Here is a 17475-nt window from a genome sequence, read left to right as displayed (position 1 = left end):
TTCAACACACTCACCATTCAATACTTGAACACACTCGCCATTCAATACTGGAACATACTCACTACTTGAACACACTCACCATTCAATACTTGAACATACTCACTACTTCAACACACTCACCATACAATACTTGAACATACTCACCATTTGAACACACTCACCATTCAATACTTGAACATACTCACTACTTGAACACACTCACCATTCAATACTTGAACACACTCACCATTCAATACTGGAACATACTCACTACTTGAACACACTCACCTTTCAATACTTGAACATACTCACTACTTCAACACACTCACCATTCAATACCTGAACACACTCAGTATTCAATACTTGAACACACTTACCATTCAATACTTGAATGGTGTTTGAGCAATATGTTTGGTGGAGAAAATGTGAGGCCTTTAATCCCAGGAATACCATCCCTACCGTCAAGCATGGTGGTGGTAGTATTATGCTCTGGGCCTGTTTTGCTGCCAATGGAACGTGTGCTTTAAATGGGACAATGAAAAAGGAGGATTAGCTCCAAATGGTTCAGGACAAGCTAAAATCATCAGCCCGGAGGTTGGGTCTTGGGCGCAGTTGGGTGTTCCAACAGCACAATGACCCCAAACACACCTCAAAAGTGGTAAAGGAATGGCTAAATCAGGCTAGAATGAAGGTTTTAGAATGGCCTTCCCAAAGTCCTGACTTAAAGGTGTGGACAATGCTGAAGAAACAAGTCCATGTCAACACATTTAGCTGAACTGCAGCAATTTAGTGGTCAAGTGGTCAAGCAGAAGCTTGTAGATGGCTACCAAAAGCGCCTTATTGCAGGTAAACTTGCCAAGGGACATGTAAGCAAATATGAACATTGCTGTATGTATACTTTTCACCCTCATATTTTCAGTAGAGCCATAATAAATTCATAAAAGAAGCAAACTTCATGAATGTTTTTTGTGACCAACAAGTATGTGCTCCAATCACTACATCACAAACAAATAAGAGTTGTAGAAATGATTGACAGCCATGACATCATGTTCTTTACAAGTGTACGTACACTTTTCACCACCACTGAATACTGTATGTGTATGAGTTTGTATATATATATATATATATATATATATATATATATATATATATGTATATATATATATATATATATATATACATATATATATATATATATATATATATATATATGTATATATATGTATATATATATATATATATATATATATATATATATATGTATATATACATATATATGTATATATACATATATATATATATATATATATATATATATATATATATACATATATATATATATATATATATATATGTGTGTGTGTGTGTGTGTGTGTGTGTGTGTGTGTGTGTGTGTGTGTGTGTGTGCGTGTAGTTATGTATATGTTAGTATTCTCTCTGTGGGTATCATTTGTTGATGTTTTCTTCACGGTGTTATGGATTATTACGTTATTATCACTTACAGTGTGTGAATATACACAATATGAATATATGATCTGGCAAAAAAGAAGAACCTAAAGCTCACAATACTAATAATAATATTATTAAGCAATGTTGGGAAATAATACAAAGCCAAAAGCAGTGAAGTTGTCACATTGTGTAAATGGTAAATAAAAAGAGAATAGAACAAATCATTTTCAACTTATATTCAATTGAATAGACTGCAAAGATGCTCCGTAATATCATCAAAAGGTTGAGAGAATGTGGAGAAATCACTGCACGTAAGCCATGATATTACACACCTTGGATCCCTCAGGCGCTACTGCATCAAAAAGCCACATCAGTGTGTAAAGGATATCGCCACATGGGCTCAGGAACACTTCAGAAAACCATTGTCAGTAACTACAGTTGGTCGCTACATCTGTAAGTGCAAGTTAAAACTATACTATGCTGAGCCACAGCCATTTATCAACAACACCCAGAAACACTTCGCTGGGCCTGAGCTCATCTAAGATGGACTGATGCAAAGTGGAAAAGTGTTCTGTGGTCTGACGAGTCCACATTTCAAATTGTTTTTGGAAACTGTGGACTAAAGAGGAAAATTACTATCCGAACTGTTCTAGGGTGAAAGTGTAAAAGGCAGCATGTGTGATGGTATGGGGGTGTATTAGTGGCCAAGGCATGTTCTAGGGTAAAAGTGTAAAAGGCAGCATGTGTGATGGTATGGGGGTGTATTAGTGGCCAAGACATGTTCTAGGGTGAAAGTGTCAAAGGCAGCATGTGTGATGGTATGGGGGTGTATTAGTGGCCAAGACATGTTCTAGGGTGAAAGTGTAAAAGGCAGCATGTGTGATGGTATGGGGGTGTATTAGTGGCCAAGGCATGTTCTAGGGTGAAAGTGTCAAAGGCAGCATGTGTGATGGTATGGGGGTGTATTAGTGGCCAAGACATGTGTAACTTACACATCTGTGAAGGCACCATTAATGCTGAAAGGTACATACAGCTTTTGGAGCAACATATGTTGTTATCATGGACGCCCCTGCTTATTTCAGCAAGACGATGCCAAGCCAGGTGTTGCAACAGCGTGGCTTCATAGTAAAAGAGTGCAGGTACTAGACTGGCCTGCCTGTAGTCCAGACATTGAAAATGTGTGAAGGCTAAAATATGAGAAGGGAGACTGTTGAACAACTTAAGCTGTACATCAAGCAAGAATGGGAAAGAATTCCACTTTGAAAATGTGTCTCCTCAGTTCCCAAACCTTTACTGAGTGTTGTTAAAAGGAAAGGCCATGTAACACACTGGTAAAAATGCCACTCTGACTACTTTGCTGCCATTAAATTCTAACTTCATGATTATTTGCAACAAATACCAAAGTTTGTCAGTTTGAACGTTAAATATCTTGTCTTTGCAGTCTATTCAATTGAATATAAGTTGAAAAGGATTTGTTGTATTCTCTTTTTTATTTACCACAACTTCACTGCTTTTGGCTTTATTACAAAACAAGTTAATAAAATGATTGGCTCTCATGTCAATCATTTGACTTCCTGTGTCCAACATGGTGAGTTTGTCAACAATAAATAAGTATAAACATAACAATGTAACGAACAGGACAATACAAGAAACGTGATCCCATCACACTTGTAGTATCAATCTGATACTGATACCACCTTTGGAATCGATATTTGGATGGAGCTCTTACACAAAGCAGCCAAAACATGAATTCATATTCTTATGTTGTAATTGTATCCCCAACACAGCATCTCTGCCTGGGATTATTACAGTATATATTCTTTTCTTTATGTATGTGCTTCAAAGCATGGGATTGTTGTTTATGAGCAGAATCTTTCAATATGAGTGAGTAATTATACTTTAAATATGTTGTGTGAGTAATTATACTTTAAATATGTTGTGTGAGTAATTATACTTTAAATATGTTGTGTGAGTAATTATATTTTAAATATGTTGTGTAAGTAATTATACTTTAAATATGTTGTGTGAGTAATTATACTTTAAATATGTTGTGTGAGTAATTATACTTTAAATATGTTGTGTGAGTAATTATACTTTAAATATGTTGTGTGAGTAATTATACTTTAAATATGTTGTGTAAGTAATTATACTTTAAATATGTTGTGTGAGTAATTATACTTTAAATATGTTGTGTGAGTAATTATACTTTAAATATGTTGTGTGAGTAATTATACTTTAAATATGTTGTGTGAGTAATTATACTTTAAATATGTTGTGTGAGTAATTATACTTTGAATATGTTGTGTGAGTAATTATAGTGCGTTATTAGGCCATGGTGTCTTTATTTAGCCATGACGGCTCAGCTGTTAGTCAGTGCAAGAAGGTCTCAGGCACTGCTTGGAGCTACAAATCATATATTTATATATTTATATTAGGGCTGCAACAACTAATCGATTAAATCGATTAAAATCGATTATAAAAATAGTTGGCGATTAAGTTAGTCATCGATTCGTTGGATCTATGCTATGCGCATGCGCAGGGGCAATTTTTTATTTTTTATTTTTATTTATTTTATTTTTTCAAACCTTTATTTATCAACTGCAACATGTACAAACAGCTGAGAAACAATAATCAAAATAAGTATGGTGCCAGTATGCTGGTTTTTTTCAATAAAATACTGGAAAGGATAGAAATGTAGTTTGTCTCTTTTGTCCGATTATTAATCGATTAATCTAAGTAATAATCGACAGATTAATCGAGGATCAAATTAATCGTTAGTTGCAGCCCTAATATATATATATATATATATATATATATATATATATATATATATATATATATATATATATATATATATATATATATATATATATGTATATGTATATATATATATATATATATACATTCATATATACACACATATATATATGTATATATATATATGCGTTTGTATATGTATATATATATACATGTGTATATATATATATATATATATATATATATATATATATATATATATGTGTATATATATATATATATATATATATATATATATATATATATATATATATATATGTATATATATATATATATATATATATATATATGTATGTGTGTTTATTTGTGTGTGTGTGTGTGTGTGTGTGTGTGTGTGTGGTGTTCCCAGGCAGCAGTGCTGTATTTAGCGGGTTAGCAACAGGACAACTTTTAGCTTCATGCTTCATGTTTCATGTTTCTAAGAGGGAAGTCACGTCTCCCCTCCTCTCCTCCCCCCCCTCCTCCTCCCCTCTCCTCCTCCCCTCCCCCAAAGGCTCGCTCCATTTCTACCTGACATCCTCAAACTATTTCCGCCATGGAGCCTTTGAAGGCGCACTGGTGAAGCCGGCCAAGAGCTCCGCCCACACAGCGAGGCGCCGTCCAATCACAGGCGGGTACTACACTGTGTGCGGCCAATCAGCTCGCAGCTGCCACGGCGTCGGGTAGCAACAGAGCCCACAGGGGCGCGTGGTGCGCATGCGTGAGGGAGAGGACGCCGGTAGCGAGATTAGACTAAACAGCCAAACATCATCTTTCCTTTCCAAGCGCCATCACTGTGTGACTTTACACCACATGAACACATTTCATGGCAGCTTTATTCCTGACAACATGTCAACTTGTTGCTATAAATGGCCAGCATGGGAGAGTCTGTTTGGAAGACACCACTTGCGGCACACGGAGGGGTGTTTCTCCGCCTACACCCACTCTTCCAACTTTGTAGCCTAAGTGTCCTCGGCCGACAGAAACCTGCGTGGATGTACACGTCTACTTGTGTGGATGTACCAGTTGGCCGTGGGAAGAGTATTGGCGTCAAAGCGGAGCTTTGTGACGGCGAAAAGGAGCTGCTCCCCCGCCGCCATAGTTGGTAGAGTCCGCTGTCAGGGCGGGGAGAGAGAGGGAGAGGGAGAGAGAGAGAGCGAGAGGAGAGAGAGGAGCGGGCGGCAGAAGGCAGGAGGCAGATAATATAATATAATATAATATAATGTCATGTCATGTAAAGTAATGTAAGGGAAGTGAAGAGTGATCGTCACACGGACACCAACATGACGCCCAGCTGCCCTTTTCTCCTTCAACCTGGACCCAGCAGCTAGACCTGTTAGCTGAAGACACTTTGACAAGAAGTCAGCAACCTGGACCCAGCAGCTAGACCTGTTTGCTGAAGACACTTTGACAAGAAGTCAGCAACCTGGACCCAGCAGCTAGACCTGTTTGCTGAAGACACTTTGACAAGAAGTCAGCAACCTGGACCTGTTTGCTGAAGACACTTTGACAAGAAGTCAGCAACCTGGACCTGTTTGCTGAAGACACTTTGACAAGAAGTCAGCAACCTGGACCCAGCAGCTAGACCTGTTAGCTGAAGACACTTTGACAAGAAGTCAGCAACTTGAAGACACTTTGGGATTGTTGCTCACCATTTTCATTCTTTGGATCTTTCACTCTGGACTTCTCCTGTTTGACTTCTGCCTTTTGACTTCTCCCATCTGAGTTCTCCCATCTGACTTCTCCCATCTGACTTCTCCCATCTGACTTCTCCCATCTGACTTCTCCCTTTTGACTTCTCCCATCTGACTTCTCCCATCTGACTTCTCCCTTTTGACTTCTACCATCTGACTTCTCCCATCTGACTTCTCCCTTTTGACTTCTCCCATCTGACTTCTCCCATCTGACTTCTCTCTTTTGATTTCTCCCTTTTGACTTCTCCCTTCTGACTTCTCCCATCTGACTTCTCCCTTTTGACTTCTCCCATCTGACTTCTCCCATCTGACTTCTCCCATCTGACTTCTCCCATCTGACTTCTCCCATCTTACTTGTCCCATCTGACTTCTTGGATTTGACATCTGGACTTCTTGGATTTGACGTCTCAGTTGCGGACTTCTTCAAGTGGACGTGTGCCGGCTGGGAAACAAGCAGGTCCGTGGAAGTTCCCTTCAAAGTCCAGTCAAGACAAAGCGAGGACTAATCTTGGCACCTGGACCTATTTTTACCTGCAGGAGCGATGGGGTAAAAGCAAAAATCCAACTCCCCTCCTTGTCCAGCGGCCCACCTAGCAGCATGGCGGGTGGGCTTTGTTCCAGGGACTTGCAGCTCCTCAAATGGATCCACAAGATCAAGGCAGCAAGTTTGTGTTGAAGCACTTGGAATACCTTCTGGACTGGATCTTAGTTCCTTGGATATGTGTGCTGGACTGCTGCTTTGCTGCTTCGGGTGAACGCCATCCACAGGAGGACCTCCTTCCTCTGGTCTACCCTACACAAAGTTCATAGGCCATCCACAGGAGGACCTCCTTCCTCTGGTCTACCCTAAACAAAGTTCATAGGCCATCCACAGGAGGACCTCCTTCCTCTGGTCTACCCTAAACAAAGTTCATAGGCCATCCACAGGAGGACATGCTTCCTCTGGTCTACCCTAAACAAAGTTCATAGGCCATCCATAGAGGGACCTACTTCCTCTGGCTACCCTAAACCAAGTTCATAGGCCATCCACAGGAGGACCTACTTCATCTGGTCTAGCTTAAACAAAGTTCATAGGCCATCCATAGAAGGACCTACTTCCTCTGGTCTACCCTAAACAAAGTTCATAGGCCATCCACAGGAGGACCTCCTTCCTCTGGTCTACCCTAAACAAAGTTCATAGGCCATCCGTAGTGGGACCTACTTCCTCTGGTCTACCCTAAACAAAGTTCATAGGCCATCCGTAGTGGGACCTACTTCCTCTGGTCTAGCCTAAACAAAGTTCATAGGCCATCCACAGGAGGACCTCCTTCCTCTGGTCTAACCTAAACAAAGTTCATAGGCCATCCATAGAAGGACCTACTTCCTCTGGTCTGCCTAAAGAAAGTTCCATTTAACCCTGACAAACCAAAAATGATCCTGTCCTCATCCTCCAGGGAAACATAACACCTTCTCATCAAGAACTCCACAAAGTGTTCCAATCTTTATATTTGTAAGTCCTACTGAACACCACTTGGTTGCCTTAGAAACCACACTAACGAGCAAGGAAGCTAGCGGAGACGGTGCCTTTGGATTTGACTTGCCACCTTTTGGAGATTTACCCAGTCAGCAAGTGTGCAGTGGAACACACCTGATGGAGGCTGCACACCACTTGCATTGACTTGGCTTTCCCTTCTGGATTGAGCGTTGGCCAAGCGTTTCCATGGTGATCACATCATCATCTGTGGAGGACAAGACCGCTCCCCCCTGCAGGATGGTCCAATCACAGCCCTGGATCACCTCTGCCTTGCATCGCGACAACAAAAGTCAGTCCTCACACACCTGTTAGCAATAGCAGCATGCTAATTATGTTTTCTAGTCTCTTGCACACGTTTACGTGCAGGATCCAACAACTTACACCTAGCATGCTAACTATGTTTTCTAGTCTCTTGCACACGTTTACATGCGGCTATGACATGCTGCCTTTACTTTCTGTAGTCCAAAACCTTGAGCCTGGATGAGTTTGTTCCATGTCCACTCACGTCCTTCCTGTTTCTTTAAAAGGGTCTTTTGTGGTCAAGTATTTGTGTGCCGATCTCCCAACAAAACTTTGAGTAATGCTGCTTCAACATTCTTTCCTCGGTCTACAGCCAACGTGTACTTTTCTGGAACCTTTTCCAACCGAAGCAGTCTGGTGCTAGCAGCTGCCGGCTGACAAGTCATCAAATCAATCAAAACTTTGACGGAAATAGAAGAATGTCAGCTAAAAGCTAAACGTAATTCATTTTAGGAAAAGCTCAAACAATTCAAAGCATGAACACGTAAAGCCGCAGTACAGTGTAAAAACAAGTTGACTTGATATGTTTGTGTTTCATTGTTGCCATGAAACCATAACCACTTGTGTTTACATTTTACAAAGTAGGTGAAAATACCGCCTAAACATCACATAACCACTTGTCTTTACATTTCACAAAGTAGGTGAAAATACCGCCTAAACATCACATAAACATCACATAAGCACTTGTGTTTACATTTCACAAAGTAGGTGAAAATAGTGCCTAAACATCACATAAACATCACATAACCACTTGTGTTTACATTTCACAAAGTAGGTGAAAATACCGCCTAAACATCACAAAAACATCACATAACCACTCGTGTTTACATTTCACAAAGTAGGTGAAAATACTGCCTAAACATCACATAAACATCACATAACCACTTGTGTTTACATTTCACAAAGTAGGTGAAAATACCGCCTAAACATCACATAAACATCACATAACCACTTGTGTTTACATTTCACAAAGTAGGTGAAAATACCGCCTAAACATCACAAAAACATCACATAACCACTCGTGTTTACATTTCACAAAGTAGGTGAAAATACTGTCTAAACATCACAAAAACATCACATAACCACTCGTGTTTACATTTCACAAAGTAGGTGAAAATACTGCCTAAACATCACATAAACATCACATAACCACTTGTGTTTACATTTCACAAAGTAGGTGAAAATAGTGCCTAAACATCACATAAACATCACATAACCACTTGTGTTTACATTTCACAAAGTAGGTGAAAATACCGCCTAAACATCACATAAACATCACATAACCACTTGTGTTTACATTTCACAAAGTAGGTGAAAATACCGCCTAAACATCACATAACCACTTGTGTTTACATTTCACAAAGTAGGTGAAAATACCGCCTAAACATCACATAACCACTCGTGTTTACATTTCACAAAGTAGGTGAAAATACTGCTTAAACATCACATAACCACTTGTGTTTACATTTCACAAAGTAGGTGAAAATACCGCCTAAACATCACAACATGCCAGAAATTCAGTGGGCCAATTTGAATATTGCACAGCAAATATCTTTGGCTATTTTGGGATGTTGACATCACAGTCGTGACGCTTCTGCACTCTGACCATATTAGTAGATCATGTGCTGTCTATCATTCACCATCCTTATGTAAGACAAGAACACACCTTTTTATTGTTCTATGCATTCTAAGTCGTAAATAAATCAATCAATAAGAAGTCAGCTAACAATGGAGTCAAATGGTGCTCTCTATTTCGCCCACAAAAGTCTCTAAATAACCATCCAACATCTGCAAGCAATACTCTATTTACATCTTGTGACCTGAAGATTAACCACATATTACACATTTGAATTGACTGATTGAAACTTGTATTAGTAGATTGCACAGTACAGTACGTATTACCCACAATTGACCACCAAATGGTAACACCCCAATAAGTTTTTCCACTCGTTTAAGTCGGGGTCCACGTTCATCAATTCATGTTAAATGTTGTTATTATAAGCGCTACAACACACAAAGTATGTTTAGCATCGATAACCCAAACCTAACTTTAGTTTATGCTGCACTGGACTCAAGGAGAGACTCAGGGGCGGTATGGCATAGTCGGTAGAGCGGCCGTGCCAGAAACCTGAGGGTTGCAGGTTCACTCCCCGCCTCTTGACATCCAAATCGCTGCCGTTGTGTCCTTGGCACCCTTTCCCCCGGTGCCACTCACACTGGTGAATGAATGATGAATGAATGATAGGTGGTGGTCGGAGGGGCCGTAGGTGAATGAATGATGAATGAATGATAGGTGGTGGTCGGAGGGGCCATAGGTGAATGAATGATGAATGAATGATAGATGGTGGTCGGAGGGGCCGTAGGTGAATGAATGATGAATGAATGATAGGTGGTGGTCGGAGGGGCCGTAGGTGAATGAATGATGAATGAATGATAGGTGGTGGTCGGAGGGGCCGTAGGTGAATGAATGATGAATGAATGATAGGTGGTGGTCGGAGGGGCCGTAGGTGAATGAATGATGAATGAATGATAGGTGGTGGTCGGAGGGGCCGTAGGTGAATGAATGAATGAATGATAGGTGGTGGTCGGAGGGGCCGTAGGTGAATGAATGATGAATGAATGATAGATGGTGGTCGGAGGGGCCGTAGGTGAATGAATGATGAATGAATGATAGGTGGTGGTCGGAGGGGCCGTAGGTGAATGAATGATGAATGAATGATAGGTGGTGGTCGGAGGGGCCGTAGGTGAATGAATGATGAATGAATGATAGGTGGTGGTCGGAGGGGCCGTAGGTGAATGAATGATGAATGAATGATAGGTGGTGGTCGGAGGGGCCGTAGGTGAATGAATGATGAATGAATGATAGGTGGTGGTCGGAGGGGCCGTAGGTGAATGAATGATGAATGAATGATAGGTGGTGGTCGGATGGGCCGTAGGTGAATGAATGATGAATTAATGATAGGTGGTGGTCGGAGGGGTCGTAGGTGAATGAATGATGAATGAATGATAGGTGGTGGTCGGAGGGGTCGTAGGTGAATGAATGATGAATGAGTGATAGGTGGTGGTCGGAGGGGTCGTAGGTGAATGAATGATGAATGAATGATAGGTGGTGGTCGGAGGGGCCGTAGGTGAATGAATGATGAATGAATGAGGGGCTATAGGCGCAAACTTGCAGCCTGGCTTCTGTCAGTCTACCCCAGGGCAGCTGTGGCTACAAATGTAGCTTACCACCACCACCAGGTGTGAATGAATGATGGCTTCCCACTTCTTTGTGAGCGCTTTGAGTATCTAATAATAGAAAAGTGCGATATAAAACCTAATCCATTACTATTATTATTATTATTACTTGAATGTCATAAAAAATGAAAGTGAAGATGGCAGTAGTGCAACATGTACATAATAAAATGAAGATGGTAGTAGTGCAACATGTACATAATAAAATGAAGATGGCAGTAGTGCAACATGTACATAATAAAATGACGACAGCAGTAATGCAACATGTACATAATAAAATGAAGATGCAGTAGTGCAACATGTACATAATAAAATTAATATGCCAGTAGTGCAACATGTACATAATAAAATGAAAGTGAAGATTACAACATGTACATGATAAAATGAAGATGGCAGTAATGCAACATGTACATAATAAAATGAAGATGCAGTAGTGCAACATGTACATAATAAAATGAAGATGGCAGTAATGCAAGATGTACATAATAAAATTAATATGGCAGTAGTGCAACATGTACATAATAAAATGAAAGTGAAGATTACAACATGTACATGATAAAATGAAGATGGCAGTAGTGCAACATGTACATAATAAAATGAAGATGCAGTAGTGCAACATGTACATAATAAAATGAAGATGCAGTAGTGCAACATGTACATAATAAAATGAAGATGCAGTAGTGCAACATGTACATAATAAAATGAAGATGCAGTAGTGCAACATGTACATAATAAAATGAAGATGCAGTAGTGCAACATGTACATAATAAAATGAAGATGCAGTAGTACAACATGTACATAATAAAATGAAGACGGCAGTAGTGCAACATGTACATAATAAAATGAAGATGCAGTAGTGCAACATGTACATAATAAAATGAAGATGCAGTAGTGCAACATGTACATAATAAAATGAAGATGCAGTAGTGCAACATGTACATAATAAAATGAAGATGCAGTAGTACAACATGTACATAATAAAATGAAGATGGCAGTAGTGCAACATGTACATAATAAAATGAAGATGCAGTAGTGCAACATGTACATAATAAAATGAAGATGGCAGTAATGCAACATGTACATAATAAAATGAAGATGGCAGTAGTGCAACATGTACATAATAAAATGAAGATGGCAGTAGTGCAACATGTACATAATAAAATAAAAGTGAAGATTTCAACATGTACATAATAAAATGAAAGTGAAGATTGCAACATGTACATAATAAAATGAAAGTGAAAATTGCAACATGTACATAATAAAATGAAAGTGAAGATTGCAACATGTACATAATAAAATGAAAGTGAAAATTGCAACATTTACATAATAAAATGAAAGTGAAGATTGCAACATGTACATAATAAAATGAAAGTGAAGATTACAACATGTACATAATAAAATGAAAGTGAAGATTTCAACATGTACATAATAAAATGAAAGTGAAAATTGCAACATGTACATAATAAAATGAAAGTGAAGATTGCAACATGTACATAATAAAATGAAAGTGAAGATTACAACATGTACATAATAAATGAAAGTGACGATTACAACATGTACATAATAAAATGAAAGTGAAGATTACAATATGTACATAATAAAATGAAAGTGAAGATTGCAACATGTACATAATAAAATGAAAGTGAAGATTGCAACATGTACATAATAAAATGAAAGTGAAGATTACAACATGTACATAATAAATGAAAGTGAAGATTACAACATGTACATAATACAATGAAAGTGAAGATTACAACATGTACATAATAAAATGAAAGTGAAGATTGCAACATGTACATAATAAAATGAAAGTGAAGATTACAACATGTACATAATAAATGAAAGTGAAGATTACAACATGTACATAATAAAATGAAAGTGAAGATTGCAACATGTACATAATAAAATGAAAGTGAAGATTACATGTACATAATAAATGAAAGTGAAGATTACAACATGTACATAATAAAATGAAAGTGAAGATTACAACATGTACATAATAAATGAAAGTGAAGATTACATGTACATAATAAAATGAAAGTGAAGATTGCAACATGTACATAATAAAATGAAAGTGAAGATTGCAACATGTACATAATAAAATGAAAGTGAAGATTACAACATGTACATAATAAAATGAAAGTGAAGATTACAACATGTACATAATAAATGAAAGTGAAGATTACAACATGTACATAATAAAATGAAAGTGAAGATTACAACATGTACATAATAAATGAAAGTGAAGATTACAACATGTACATAATAAAATGAAAGTGAAGATTACAACATGTACATAATAAAAAGAAAGTAAAATGTATGCATGCAAACTGTAAAGAAGAAGATGCAGCTTTGATGTCTTGTCTGCTCCCGCATTGTTGCGCCTCTTCAAAGTTGTTGTGGATGATAAGTCCTGCCTCTCACCTGGATAATAGGAGGATTTAGCCATGAATCTAGAAGTTGTTCATCTGTGACATTCAGTTTCTAGAGACACACCCACGACAACAGAAGACATTGTCATGTGGATTCAAATGAATTCTTCATCTAAAGGGGAATACTGTATATAGTCATTCTGCAGACATTGTACAGTAAGTGATTGTTCTTGTTTGGCACTTAGCAACACTGCTACATGATGCTTAGTGTTGGACTAAAGCTGGGTGGGTTTAGCATGAAGCGTGTAGATCATCCTCATTATTTTCTGGATCAACAATAGAAGTTTCTGGATCATCATTTGTCCCAAAGTAGTCTTTGTTGTCTCCCATCCGGTCTGCTTGATTAGCATTGCCGTTGATGGGGAAGGGATCTGTGGCTCCTCCTCTATGTCACGTGATGACGTGTCTGGCTTCCTCATTATCGCTCAAATGTCTCAGGAATTTCCATGAGATGAATACTATTTGGATCATATCTATTTATTCACAAACTTTGTCATACATCATTTATATATAATGAGTTTGTTTGTAAGTCTTTAGATGTCATACGTCATTTATGTATAATTAGTTTGTCTTTCGATGTCATACGTCATTTATATATAATGAGTTTGTGTTTGGATGTCATACGTCATTTATATATAATGAGTTTGTTTGTTTGGGCGGTAGCCGAAGGCAGGGCACTTGGCGGTCCGATCCTCGGCTACATAAGCTAGCTCTTGGGACGTGGAACGTCACCTCGCTGGGGGGGAAGGAGCCTGAGCTAGTGCGCGAGGTAGAGAAGTTCCGGTTGGATATAGTCGGACTCACCTCGACGCACAGCAAGGGCTCTGGAACCAGATCTCTCGAGAGGGGCTGGACTCTCTTCCACTCTGGCGTTGCCAGCAGTGAGAGGCGACGGGCTGGGGTGGCAATTCTTGTTGCCCCCCGGCTCAGAGCCTGCATGTTGGAGTTCAACCCGGTGGACGAGAGGGTAGCTTCCCTCCGCCTTCGGGTGGGGGGACGGGTCCTGACTGTTGTTTGCGCTTACGCGCCAAACAGCAGCTCAGAGTACCCACCCTTTTTGGATTCACTCGAGGGAGTACTTGAGAGTGCTCCCCCGGGTGATTCCCTCGTTCTACTGGGGGACTTCAACGCTCATATTGGCAACGACAGTGAAACCTGGAGAGGCGTGATTGGGAAGAATGGCCGCCCGGATCTGAACCTAAGTGGTGTTTTGTTATTGGACTTTTGTGCCCGTCACGGATTGTCCATAACGAACACCATGTTCAAGCATAAGGGTGTCCATATGTGCACTTGGCACCAGGACACCCTAGGCCGCAGTTCTATGATCGACTTTGTAGTTGTGTCATCGGATTTGCGGCCTCGTGTTTTGGACACTCGGGTGAAGAGAGGGGCGGAGCTTTCTACCGATCACCACCTGGTGGTGAGTTGGCTGCGATGGTGGGGGAGGATGCCGGACAGACCTGGCAGGCCCAAACGCATTGTGAGGGTTTGCTGGGAACGTCTGGCAGAGTCTCCTGTCAGAGAGAGTTTCAATTCCCACCTCCGGAAGAACTTTGAACATGTCACAAGGGAGGTGCTGGACATTGAGTCCGAGTGGACCATGTTCCGCACCTCTATTGTCGAGGCGGCTGATTGGAGCTGTGGCCGCAAGGTAGTTGGTGCCTGTCGTGGCGGTAATCCTAGAACCCGTTGGTGGACACCGGCGGTGAGGGATGCCGTCAAGCTGAAGAAGGAGTCCTATCGGGTTCTTTTGGCTCATGGGACTCCTGAGGCAGCGGACAGGTACCGACAGGCCAAGCGGTGTGCGGCTTCAGCGGTCGCGGAGGCAAAAACTCGGACATGGGAGGAGTTCGGGGAAGCCATGGAAAACGACTTCCGGATGGCTTCGAAGCGATTCTGGACCACCATCCGCCGCCTCAGGAAGGGGAAGCAGTGCACTACCAACACCGTGTATGGTGCGGATGGTGTTCTGCTGACCTCGACTGCGGAAGTTGTGGATCGGTGGAGGGAATACTTCGAAGAGCTCCTCAATCCCACCAACACGTCTTCCTATGAGGAAGCAGTGCCTGGGGAATCTGTGGTGGGCTCTCCTATTTCTGGGGCTGAGGTTGCTGAGGTAGTTAAAAAGCTCCTCTGTGGCAAGGCCCCGGGGGTGGATGAGATCCGCCCGGAGTTCCTTAAGGCTCTGGATGCTGTAGGGCTGTCTTGGTTGACAAGACTCTGCAGCATCGCGTGGACATCGGGGGCAGTACCTCTGGATTGGCAGACCGGGGTGGTGGTTCCTCTCTTTAAAAAGGGGAACCGGAGGGTGTGTTCTAACTATCGTGGGATCACACTCCTCAGCCTTCCCGGTAAGGTCTATTCAGGTGTACTGGAGAGGAGGCTACGCCGGATAGTCGAACCTCGGATTCAGAAGGAACAGTGTGGTTTTCGTCCTGGTCGTGGAACTGTGGACCAGCTCTATACTCTCGGCAGGGTCCTTGAGGGTGCATGGGAGTTTGCCCAACCAGTCTACATGTGCTTTGTGGACTTGGAGAAGGCATTCGACCGTGTCCCTCGGGAAGTCCTGTGGGGAGTGCTCAGAGAGTATGGGGTTTCGGACTGTCTGATTGTGGCGGTCCGCTCCCTGTATGATCAGTGTCAGAGCTTGGTTCGCATTGCCGGCAGTAAGTCGGACACGTTTCCGGTGAGGGTTGGACTCCGCCAAGACTGCCCTTTGTCACCGATTCTGTTCATAACTTTTATGGACAGAATTTCTAGGCGCAGTCAAGGCGTTGAGGGGATCCGGTTTGGTGGCTGCAGGATTAGGTCTCTGCTTTTTGCAGATGATTTGGTCCTGATGGCTTCATCTGGCCAGGATCTTCAGCTCTCACTGGATCGGTTCGCAGCTGAGTGTGAAGCGACTGGGATGAGAATCAGCACCTCCAAGTCCGAGTCCATGGTTCTCGCCCGGAAAAGGGTGGAGTGCCATCTCCGGGTTGGGGAGGAGATCTTGCCCCAAGTGGAGGAGTTCAAGTACCTCGGAGTCTTGTTCACGAGTGAGGGAAGAGTGGATGGTGAGATCGACAGGCGGATCGGTGCGGCGTCTTCAGTAATGCGGACGCTGTATCGATCTGTTGTGGTGAAGAAGGAGCTGAGCCGGAAAGCAAAGCTCTCAATTTACCGGTCGATCTACGTTCCCATCCTCACCTATGGTCATGAGCTTTGGGTTATGACCGAAAGGACAAGATCACGGGTACAAGCGGCCGAAATGAGTTTCCTCCGCCGGGTGGCGGGGCTCTCCCTTAGAGATAGGGTGAGAAGCTCTGTCATCCGGGGGGAGCTCAAAGTAAAGCCGCTGCTCCTCCACATCGAGAGGAGCCAGATGAGGTGGTTCGGGCATCTGGTCAGGATGCCACCCGAGCGCCTCTCTAAGGAGGTGTTTAGGGCACGTCCGACCGGTAGGAGGCCACGAGGAAGACCCAGGACACGTTGGGAAGACTATGTCTCCCGGCTGGCCTGGGAACGCCTCGGGATCCCCCGGGAGGAGCTGGACGAAGTGGCTGGGGAGAGGGAAGTCTGGGCTTCCCTGCTTAGGCTGCTGCCCCCGCGACCCGACCTCGGATAAGCGGAAGAAGATGGATGGATGGATGGAGTTTGTTTGTAAGTCTTTGGATGTCATCCGTCATATATATTCATGGCTCAAATGGAAGCAGGGCAAAAGCGGCGACCGCCCTGGTCATTTGCCATAATGCCTACAAAATGGAGCAACATGGAGGACAAGAAGATGCCTTTGACTTGTTAGCTGTTAATGGAGGAGGCATGTAACAATAAACAGTATCATGATCATTTGCCATGACATTCCAGACGGTTAGTAATACGTCTCATTTTTTAATTAGAGAAAACCCGTCATTTGTGAATTCATTTTAGGCAACAGGAAGTCAGGTGCATGCACACTAGTGTCGTTTGTCCTGATAACCATGGTGGACTAACTACACGGGCTTTGCTCCAGAGATTTCACCTCGGAGTAAACGCAGCCAAGTGCTTGGTTTAACCTCATTTTCCCTCGCTTCCCGCCTACTTTTAAGAGACACTGCTG

The 17475-nt window shown here is 41.7% G+C and overlaps 1 protein-coding gene across 3 annotated transcripts in view; it reads left to right on the top strand.

The window, feature by feature from the left end:
* Positions 1-17475, top strand: part of dyrk1b (dual-specificity tyrosine-(Y)-phosphorylation regulated kinase 1B) — a 117461-nt gene that overhangs the window by 23924 nt on the left and 76062 nt on the right. Inside the window, exon 1 of one of the 3 annotated variants that reach the window (XM_072913091.1) lies at positions 4840-7720. The exons of 1 other annotated variant lie outside the window; for it this stretch is intronic. In XM_072913091.1, coding sequence (XP_072769192.1) covers positions 7618-7720 — 103 coding nt within the window. In that variant the 5' untranslated portion in view covers positions 4840-7617. Of the gene's footprint in view, positions 1-4839; positions 7721-17475 lie in introns of those variants that run through there. One more of the 3 variants, XM_072913093.1, reaches the window with a different exon arrangement.

Source organism: Nerophis lumbriciformis, linkage group LG04 (genome assembly GCF_033978685.3).
Source record: "Nerophis lumbriciformis linkage group LG04, RoL_Nlum_v2.1, whole genome shotgun sequence".
Lineage (NCBI taxonomy): Eukaryota > Metazoa > Chordata > Actinopteri > Syngnathiformes > Syngnathidae > Nerophis > Nerophis lumbriciformis.
This window is presented reverse-complemented; position numbering and strand designations above follow the sequence as displayed.